At 44.0% G+C, this 10,695-nt stretch overlaps 1 protein-coding gene across 6 annotated transcripts in view; it reads right to left on the bottom strand.

The window, feature by feature from the left end:
- ERBB4 (erb-b2 receptor tyrosine kinase 4) overlaps positions 1 to 7,705 on the bottom strand; it is a 1,134,420-nt gene extending 1,126,715 nt beyond the window's left edge. For all 6 annotated transcript variants that reach the window (XM_084998988.1, XM_084998989.1, XM_021075968.2 and 3 more), the window contains exon 1: positions 6,989 to 7,705. In XM_084998988.1, coding sequence (XP_084855114.1) covers positions 6,989 to 7,070 — 82 coding nt within the window. In that variant the 5' untranslated portion in view covers positions 7,071 to 7,705. The remainder of the gene's footprint in view (positions 1 to 6,988) is intronic.
- Positions 7,706 to 10,695: the final 2,990 nt, after the last annotated feature.

The raw sequence follows: 10,695 nt of genomic DNA on the forward strand, positions 1-10,695 counted from the left end.
CAGCCTGCGTCCTACACCACAGCTCATGGCCACACCAGATCCTTAACCCACTGAGCGAAGCCAGGGATCAAACCTGCATCCTCTGGATGCTAGTCAGATTCATTTCTGCTGAGCCATGACAGGAACTCCTATAATCCATTTTCTTAAAGCATGCATATTACTTAATACAGAATGGAAAAAAATATTCTCTACTTGTCGATCATCTTCACAAAGTTGAAGGCAAAAGAAATTCTTGGAGGCACTATTATATACAGATATTAGCATCAGCAACTCTTATCTGACTTTTAGGGTCAAAATTCTAGGTCCAGGATAGGCGCTACCAGGGGAACAGATCGTGCCTTAACAAAGTTGTTTTATTTCTTTAATGTACTATAAGTTATAAATGCAATCAGAGATTATTCCTAAATGTAAAGATGATGATCCCACGTCTTCCCCTTGCAAAGAACTTCACAGTCTGATACTTAGGACCATAGCTCCAATTCATTTGTTTTCACTTCAACTTTGCAATACTCTTTTAAAATTCAACAACCTTGAATTTCCCTATTCTTTTTTTTTTTTTTTTTTAAGTGTCTGCAACTTTTCAAAACACTTCTGTGTATATTAAAGAAAGTGATACAAATGTTGGGAGCTGACAACCAACTTGTTACCACCTAACTTCCCTGGACTCCCAGCTTCCTCACCTAGAAAATGAAAAGGAATAGACTAGATCATTGATTTTTAAACAGTGCTAGAGTTCTGCAAAGCCAGTGCAGGAGAGTGGAGGCCAGAGTGGGAGAAAAGTGGGACAGTGCCAAAGGCAGGGGACACAAAGCTGGCTTCTCAATGAAGCTTTAACAAGAGAGCTCTCCTTTTACTGTTTTACCTGTTTTATATACCAGGGCCACCCACATGAATTTACTTGAAAAAAAAAAAAAGAGGTTCTTTATAAAAATAATTGAAAACTAATGGATTTCTTTTTTCTAAAAAGGCTAAACATCCTTTCCTGTTTAGCTGAATCATTTAAAAAAAATTCAAGATGTTAATTAAGTTTCACTTTTAGCTATACTGATAGAGATGGAAATTGAAGAGAACAAGTCTAACCTAAGCTCACAGAGGAAATGATTATTGACAAGAATCCGATTTTCCTACTTTTATTATAATGTGGTGCTACTTTATTATAATGTAGCATCGCACAATAGCAGGACTGCTGCTGAACTACCTACAACTCAGGCATGCACAAATCCTATTAAATTCTTTGTGGCTGCTGCCCCCTGGAGTTGTGCCACGCAACAGGCCTGCAAAGCAATCACTTATTTAAAATGAAAATAAAAACAAAACAATTACTACATGTTCAAAAAAGCGCTGTAGAATTAGTCCCCCAAATATTCATGTCTTTCACCTCTATGTTACAAAAATGAAACACTGCTCTTCCCTCTTGAAAAATTAGTACAAATATAAAGCAGCAGTTGAAATGTCAAATATTAAAACAAGAAAGTGGCATTAAAGCTTTGATTAAAGCATTGGAAAATAGGTCAATTTGTTTAATAAACATGTCAGAATTATGAGAAATTCAGAAAAAGTCAAAGAATATGAAATTTAAAGGGACCATACAGCAATCCTAAAAAGTAGTATTTTGGGGAAATGGCCTTCAAATACAATTTCTTTGGACTTAATCTCTTTATTTCATTTAGACAGGTGCTCTTCTGACAGTGATGGTCTGCTAGAAGGTTTACATTATGCTTACTAACATGTGTGTTCACGTTTTAAATATATCAATTAACTCGTTACTGGGATATATCTCAGTATCACAAAAGACTTTAAAGCCATTTTTTAGAAAACTGATATAGTGGAGAAATACAGAATACATTACATGCATTTTCCCCTCAGGCATGCAAGTCAAGTCACAAAGACATGGAGTGAGGTGCTCAAGGTATTAAAAAGAAACTGGAGGAACAATGTCCCTACAATATAGAAATTCTGATTTAAACCTGGCTATGTCCTGTGTTACATTTCACCACACCATAGGCAAAATCTCCTTCAAATTATGTAGGAAAACTGCAATTTCAGGAAACACTGATCAAAGTTTTTATTAAAAAAGAAAATTAAGGCATTATTTGTCATTATAAACTGTAGAGTTCGGTCAGTAGCAATATTAGAAAGCATGAAAAGTAAGGTTTTACTTCAATTACCTAATATTTATAATTTAGAAATGAGTATTAGATAAAGATGCAATTTGGTTCCATAGTCAAATGTAACATAGTGAAACATTTTCTAAAATGATATAACCTAGAAAAAAAGTTTCAATTTGATTAAATTCTGCCCTGCATTCATACCCAGTAGATCACTATCAAAGATAACAGTGGAATGTGCTTGACAATTAATTTTTGTGGAAGAGCTATAGCCTTAAACATGCATAAATACAAGATTTAATGTAAATATTAATCTGTCTTTATAAAGCAGTATCGCTTACAAGGGTGAAATCAAACTGCAAGTACCAACAAGCTTGCAGGTAAAAGAACATCTTTTTTGATCATTTGCTTCATTTATGTTATAGGCACTTATAATTTACACATGGATAGCCAAAAGCAGCAGGATAGTGTAAAATAAAGGAAAAACTTGTTGCTATTTTTAACATATGCTAAATTTTCTTAATAACTGGATTGAAATAATATTAAAAACAATAACACTTTAAAACACTGCAATGTTTAAGGTACCATAATCCAATTTATTGTCTGAAATGTACACCTTACAGTCATTAATCTCATGGTGGCTCTAATCACAGTATATTTAGATAAAGCACACTTCCTTGCATCTCCAGCATTTTAAAAATGACAATAGTCTACATTCCTTCTTTGGTCAAGAGGGGAAAAGAGTGGGAGAGAAAGGGAAAAGGGACTTCTCTGTAGAAAGATTTGGCCTTGGAGTCAGGGCTTTTGAGATGTGCTAGTGATCTTGGATCGATGCCTTTTTATTTTCTTTCAAGAATAAATCTGAGCAATGGAATGGCTTGCGATTGTCCAGCCAACCAGCCATATCAGATTTATCAAAAAGAAAGAATGAAAACTGGCTCAGAGGACTCCTGCAGTGGCTGAGTGGCAGCTTGCTGGGAAAAACACACACAAAAAGAATACCCTTAGTGGTGATGGGGAAAATATATATTCATATGTGTAAACTCAATAAATAATAAGATGTAAAAAAGAATCTATAGTAATGAAGAGAGTGAATGCATAAGACAGATGATAAATATTACTTCTACTTAAGAACCAAAGGGATGAAAGCTCATGAATACTAAATATCTGAATCCATTTTAAGGAGAAAATATGATTTTTTTTCAAGTGAATGCAAACTCCAAAAATCAGCCAATGCAAACTTAGTGTGTCCAGGTTAGAGTAAAAAATATGTAAATCTTCTATGATGTGCATGCCCTGGTAAATATTCTAACGTAATTTCTTAATTAAGAACCTTGCCAGTGACTAAATTAAAATTACCCATAGAAAAGAGTAAGTACCTTGATTTTCAAAATATTTGACTTTCTATGCATGTATGACTTAAAAAATAAAAGAAGTTTGGTTCAAGAGAAAAAAAATCAGAAATCGAGGAATCATGACACGACCAGAGTCATTCAATTTTATCCTATCAGTCCACTTTATAGTATTTTCATGTGGCTGCAGTTAGAGTAATAGATATAATTTCGGAAGCATTCTGAAGAAAAAAATTATACCTTCTAAAAAGGCTCCTTTTACATATATAAGAATTTCAAAATTAAAAGAAAAAAAAGGGGAAACTATACCCATGGGTGTGCTGATAGTATATATGTGTAGGGAAAGAACTGATTTTTTTGAAATTATATTGAACATCTTTTCATCAATTAACTTTTATTAACCTTTTTCTTCTCAAAGAAAAGCTAATTTTGGAGATATATCTGAAATACATGGAAAAAAATGTATGTTCTCTTATATAATGAAAAGTAGGACTAAGTTACGTGCAAATAAAAAATGGGAACTGAAGTTGTTCCTCAGATATCTAAGGTATGCAAAAGCATAATTTCAATACTACTATATATATTGTATTTCAAAACAAAGGTGATATGATTATTTTTCCATCATACCAGGAAGACAGAAATTTTGGAATTCTTTTTAGTGGTAAAGGCTTTATAACAGCCATATAAAGGACCTTTGGCTATAATATTTCTAGACCAAATGAATCACTGGAAATGAGACAAAGTCCTTTAGAATTACTGGGAAAAAAATCGTCTTCTCTAAAGCTGATTTTTTTTGGGGGGCAAGGAAAAAATAAAAACAAGTCCTCTTCCGATACAAATATTTTCATAAATATCTTAGATCTACACGGCAGAATCCTGCCCCCTCATAGCTTTATTCTATTCACATAGAGCAGTAAATAAGGTGCATTCCTTCTGCTTCTTAAGAAATTAGCATTTCAAAAATATGCCACTTTCCCCTGAACTCCAAGCGTGTCTAATAATGCGAGAAGCAGATTGTCTTCCCTCGTTTCCTTAATTTGTTTCATCTAAAAGCAATTCACTCAACATCTTGTCGCCCTCTGGCAGCTTAGTTTACTTATCCGCACTTAATTTCTCATTTGGACCAAAACAAACTCCTCCAAACTGTACTGACTGCTAACCGCGAGAGAGGAGACACGCAATATGTATTTACTTGGGAATATACAGGCACACGTACACAGCCACAAACACACAGACTCACTCATACCTCAGACTGTAACTTGGTTTTGTAAAGGCGCTACATTAAAACCAGCTGAACTTTCCCTGCCAGGTGTGACAGTGGGGGTGGGGAAGATGAGAAGTCCTGGGGGCATTTCCAGTTTCCAGTGGATCACCTTAGCATGCGTGCTGCAGTTATACCAGGGATGCACCCAGGAGCTCTTCTTTGTGCGGCCCTTTCATCTAGACCACTTTGTGTTCTGAACAAGTGAGGCTCTCCTTTGTGCCCCCAGAATTTCAAGTACAGAGTCACACATGGAACAACAATGGCACGCTAATCCTGGCGCTCTAAATGGGCTCGCTTGTGGGTCTGACAATTCACGGGGGCGGAGGGAGTGAGAAGAGACCAGCAAGGGTGCAAGCCGGTGTCGCCTGAGACGAGGAAGAGGACAGCTGCAGAACTAATTTGGATTACATTCCTTGCAGAAATTCTGAAAAGGGCTTTTCGGCATAGTTCAACCCCGAGCCGCACAGCTCACAAACTGCTGCGGACTCAGAGCCGGGTCCCCCAGCGGCTGAGGCTGCACCAGACAGCCCCCAGTAGGTCGCCTGGTAGACATTCCTCGGCTAAGCCTGCATGTCAGACGCAACTGCTTTTGAATGGGTCAATGTGCATAATCAACCCATTGAGGGGAAAAATATGAAGGGACTCGGGAGTGGGCAGGGAGATAAAAAAGGATGTATCTAAGAGGCCGTTTGGAATCTCAAGTTCGTGTTGGTGTAATTCCGGAGGTGGCTGGAGCTCCGGACCTGGTATGCATGAAGAATTTCGGAGTAATTGGGAGGGTGCAAACGCCCAGTACAAACGAAGCACATTGTGCCATTCGAAGGTCATTTTGAAAGGCTGGAGGATTGTAACTTGTTATTTACTAGGCAAAGAGGGGGAGGCGGCGGCGGCTGCGGGGGCGGAGCGGGAAAGCCACCCCGCGCTGCTTTCTTGGTGAGGTCAGAAGGACACCCTCCAGGGGGCCTGAAGCTCTCCCCTCTCCACACTCCCTGGGGCTTTATCTTCTCTAGCTGCCTCCCACGCTCCCACGACCAGCCCGGGATGGCTCCGGAAATCTTCCCGGCTCTCCAAAAGGCCCCCTTTGGCCGCGTCAGTCACCGGTTTTCCTCAGACCTTTCCTGTCCCACTTTCATCCCCAGGAAACTCAAGTATCAGAAACTTTGTGCTCCCTCGCACTGCAGGTGCTGTCATTGGCCCCACCGGCCGCGGCGCTCCAGCCCCACCGCCCTGCCTCTCGGGGGTTAGTTAGCCCTTTGCCCGGCTGGGGCCCCGGGGTGCGTGCTCCCTGGCCCACAGCGGCCGCGCACCCCGAGCAGCCGCGCCCGCCTCTGGTTTAATCGACTCGCGTGACTGGTCGGTTCGGCAGCCCCGCCGGGCAGTAAACACAGAAGTTGGAGGGACTCCGGCCAATCGCAAGTTGAACTACAGGAAGAACTCTTCCTGAAGCCAAACACTGAAACCGACGGGAAGGCCGGGCTGCCGGCTCAAGTGTGTCAAGCCTTTTTTTTTTTTTTTTTTTTTTTTTTCCAAATAAGAGGTCGGGCAGGCGGGCAAGCTAGCTCCCTTCTAGTCAATGGGGCGAAGGCTGGGGACGCCGGCAGAGGAAGCCTAACGTTCTGGGCCCCCGGGCCCAGGCGCATCCTCCCTCCGCGCTCCCGCTCCCAGGCTGGGCTCGAGTCGGGTCTGACCCCGCAGGCTCGGGCGACCGCCGGTGCAGCGGCCCTGCGCAGCACACACAGGTGCAACGCCCACTCCCAGGGCTCCTCTCTCCAAGCCCACCGGCTCGCCGGAACCCAGCTGGCAGCGCCCCAGGACCCCCGTCCTTCCGCAGGCCCCGGCGAGAAGCGCTTCCCCCAGGCTTCTTCCCTCGGGGGCCCAGACCCGGAGAGGAGCGTCTCCTCTGACTCCAGCTTTGAGTCTCCCACGTCCCGCACAACAGGCGCCACCAGCAGGGATCCCGGTTAGGGAGGCTCACAGAAGACGCGCGAGAAAGGGGGTGAAGGAAAGAGAAAAGGGACGGAGCAAAGGGGCGCAGAGTGATTTTTCACGGTAAATAAAACACTGGCACACGCAGAGGGTAAGTTTGGGGAGAGAATGAGGGGCGAGCGAAAACCCAAGGAAGAGGAGCAGGTGGAGTGGTCCCTCCACGCGCGGGAGCGAGCGGGTCTCCGGCTGGGCGACGCGGGCTAGGGAGCCAGCCGACGCAGCCCAGCTGGCCCGAGCAGGTTCAACCACTGGAGCGCGAGACGGACCGCGCGACCCACCTGACTGAGAAGCGCTGGGCTGGACGGTCCCCGCCGCCACGAGAAGGCTCATCCAGCCCCACAGTCCTGTCGCCAGCTTCATTTTTTGGAAGTCTCAGATCCCGTGCTGACAATTACATGTCCAAATGGCATATCCCCTTTCGGGCACGCGGAGGAGATCCCTCAGCCGGGCGCGCGTGGGGGCGCGAAGGGGGGCTGGTGCGCTCGGTGCACCCGCTCCGAGTCCGCGCCCGCGGGTCCAGGGCCCGGGCCCCAAGAGCAAGAGAGGGTGCGCGTGAGGGTGAGCGCGGGTGGGAGTGTGCTCGAGTGTGTGCGCCGTGCTCCTGGCCGGGGACCGGGCAGCTATTTCCCTGTGGGAGCCTTCGCGTTCTCGCTCCCTCCTCACTTTCTCACTCTCTCTCTCTCTCACTGGTTGGTCAACAATAAAAAGGAAGGGTTCGGAAAAGGGTTTCCAAAAAAAGTTGATTGCAAAGAGGCGGTAGGTTTCCGGCCTCTCCCCCCAGCCGGTCTCTGTTCAGCTCCCTTTTCAGTTTCCTTGCACCTCCAGTCCAAATTGGGAGGAAAGGGAGGGGTGGAGGGGGGGAAGCTTCTTGCTTTACCCCCGGTCCTGTCCTTCTTTTTTCCTGTCAGCTTTCCTCACACTTGTCCGGCGGCTGCGGTAATTAAGCCTCCGAGCGTCATTTCCAACGCTCCGCGGTCTCCAGCTGCAGCCCCACTGAGAAATTAATAAGACTCCGAGAGAAAAAGAAAAAAAAGAAAGAAAAAAAAAAAAAGGTGGTGAGGGTGGGTGGATAAAACAACCCTCCACGCAACCAGGCTGGCTCTGCTCAGCCGCGGAAACCCCGCCCCCGCTCTGACCCAACTAGCCACGCCTCCCCCCAAAGAGAAACCTTATTGGTTCTGCCACTCCCCAAAATCGTGGCCCTCAGGAGTTGGGAAAACACCTGTCGGGGAGCGGGAGCGTAGTAGTGGGGGCGGGGGAAGCTACATTTAAAGGGCTCACCCGAGGCCAGAGACTGAAACAGAAGTCTGGGACAGCTGGCCCTCAGACTGCGCAGACCACCGGAGGGCTGCTTACAGAAAAGTCACTCTTTTCTCCATTGTCCCACGGTGCTCATCCATATACTGGACTTGCCCTAGAAACAGAAGAAAAGAAAACGTTGCTTCACTTCAGTCTGAAAGCCTACCCCCTCATTCCAACCCCCTCATGCTTCACGCTCAGAAAGTCGTTTAAAAGCTAGTTCAGTAATTGATAGCATCTGCAGATTAGATACACCTGGGGATCTAAACGCCCATCTTTCCCCAGCTACACTTTCACATCATTCCGACCCTCCCAAACTGACCACCGACACTGAGTGAAACTAAAATTTCACATTTATTGAGCTTTATCCTTAGATTTTAGGTCTGAATGGCCTTTTCATCTTTCCTTTGGACAACCTGGTTTGGGGTTCATTCTAATCAAACAGATTCTAGTCCAAAGCTACTGACTTGGTTCTAAAGGGCTAGACTGCTCAGTCTGAAATAATTTAAGAAGGCAATGTCAGAACACAACCTCAAACGATGAGGCTTATCCTACAGCTGATCCAGCTTTGGGCCCCTTCTTACTCTGCCAATTTATGCTTCCCCAAAACAGAGGTCATTGCTAGCTATGGGAGTTTTTGGGCTCTTCTTGGTCCAAAATATCTGGGATTGGGTCATATCAGTGTGGGTATTCCCTGCCTTCTACAGCTCTGAAACTGTACCCTGGGCAGAGGCCAGAACCTCCTGAGGGTAGGAAGTTATTGGTTTGTTATTTGCACAGACATTCTTTGTATGAATTATTGTCCATTTTCAATTTCTCTAGAAGCAGTAAATACATAAATAAAAAGTATCAGGGGAGCTTAAATATTAAGCCACCCTGCCTCCTCACTCATCATTTGAGACCTTCCTATTCCTCCTCCACATCTTTTATCTGTAGCCTTGTCCCTTAAGAATTTCCATGGAGCTGACAACAGACAGAAACAGCAGCTTCATCCCAGAGGCCTGGAGCCTTCACATTCTTAGGCCTACAGCAACTAACATGCACAGAGAGGAGTCCAAACAAGTTGAATATGCTGCTTTCCCAGAAGCATTGTAGGGCCAGAAGAAACTAAGCCTGGAGCAGATGATGGTGACTTCACCAGAACGGTAAAGATTGCAGCAGAAGTATACACACTGCTCTTTGCTGTCTGTTTTTATCACCGTTCCCCCCCATATTTTCTTTCATTCAATCTCTTTCCACTCCCCTTTCCGTAAATCCTCTTCTGCTTCTTATGATGATTCTCAAACACCTCTCTTTCATGAAAGTTATTTCTTTTAAAAACTGCTATTTTGTTCCCAGAAAAACTTAAATGATTTTTTAAAAAAGTATTGCTTTCAGAAAAGTTAAAATTTGTGGGAGTTTCCACTGAGGCTCAGAAGTAACAAACCCAACTAGTAACCCAGAGGATGTGGGTTCCTTCCCTGGCCTAGCTCAGTGGGTTAAGGATCCAGCGTCACCATAAGCTGTGGTGTAGATCACAGACAATGTTGTTGTGGCTGTGATCTAAGCCAGCAACTGCAGTTCCGATTCGACCCCTAGCCTGGGAACCTCCATATGCCACAGGTGTGGCCCTAAAAAGCAATAAAAAAAAGCTCTATGAAACAAAAGCATCCTATTCACTGGTGACTGGTCTACCCAGAGTCTAATTCAAATAATTTGAATATGAGACCCCAGAGATTTAGATGGGAAAATGGTACCCTACTTGGGCAGACATAGAAGTCCATGAGTAATAGAAGCCAGGAGCTAGAGTAAAAAATTAATTCCTTCTATGTCTATTTTCACTTACTTCCCATCTCAACTGAGTCATCATAAGAAAGGAACACCTCAGTGTGGCACATTGTCTACCTTATGTTGAAAGGACATGCTAACTGGATTGCTAGAGGATTTCTAAGATGGATCTCTGTATTTCTTCGTATCTTTATAACAAATCTCTATCAGCTGAGTTAACGAAAATATGTTGCAACCTGGAACAAAAACCAAATCTTAGTAACACAATATGTTACTTAGCAAAACACAGGTGAAAACCTGGAACTATCTGCTCAGTTCTCCTTTAAGAAACTTAGAAACTACTCTTCCCTCAGTTTGTGTGTGTGTGTGTGTATATGTGTGTGTGTTTGCTTTTTAGGGCCATACCTGTGGCATATGGAGGTTCCCAGGCTAGGGGGTCAAATCTGAGCTGCAGCTGCCAGTCCACATCACAGACACATCAACAGTCTGCACCCGACACCACAGCTCATTGCATTGCCAGATCCTTAACCCACTGAACGAGACCAGGAATCAAACCTGTGTCCTCATGGATACTGGTTGGGTTTGTTACTGCTGAGCCACAGTGGGAACTCACACTCAGTTCTATTTTTTAACTTGGATATGCATCTGTTGATACAGCCACCCTACTGTCTTGTTCTAAGTTGGACCACTTAAAATACCAAGTTGGACCAGTCAAAATGCCTTGATCACTATTAACTGGATGAGAGAGTCACTCCCACTGAGTCTCTCCTTTGGGATTTTCGGGAAAGAATTTGTATTCAATTCATTCCCTGGTATCTTTTGAAATACGAAAGTCCAGAGTTGGTCTGTCTATATTTCTTTCTGTGTAGGGATGACCAGGCAGCAGTAAGAGAGAATGAAGCTGTCATTTGAATGGAGC

The sequence above is a fragment of the Sus scrofa genome, chromosome 15 (genome assembly GCF_054392235.1).
Source record: "Sus scrofa isolate SSC_HxYL_T2T_F1_AM1 chromosome 15, Sscrofa_HxYL_maternal_Yorkshire_Landrace_v2.0, whole genome shotgun sequence".
NCBI classification, from domain to species: Eukaryota; Metazoa; Chordata; class Mammalia; order Artiodactyla; family Suidae; genus Sus; species Sus scrofa.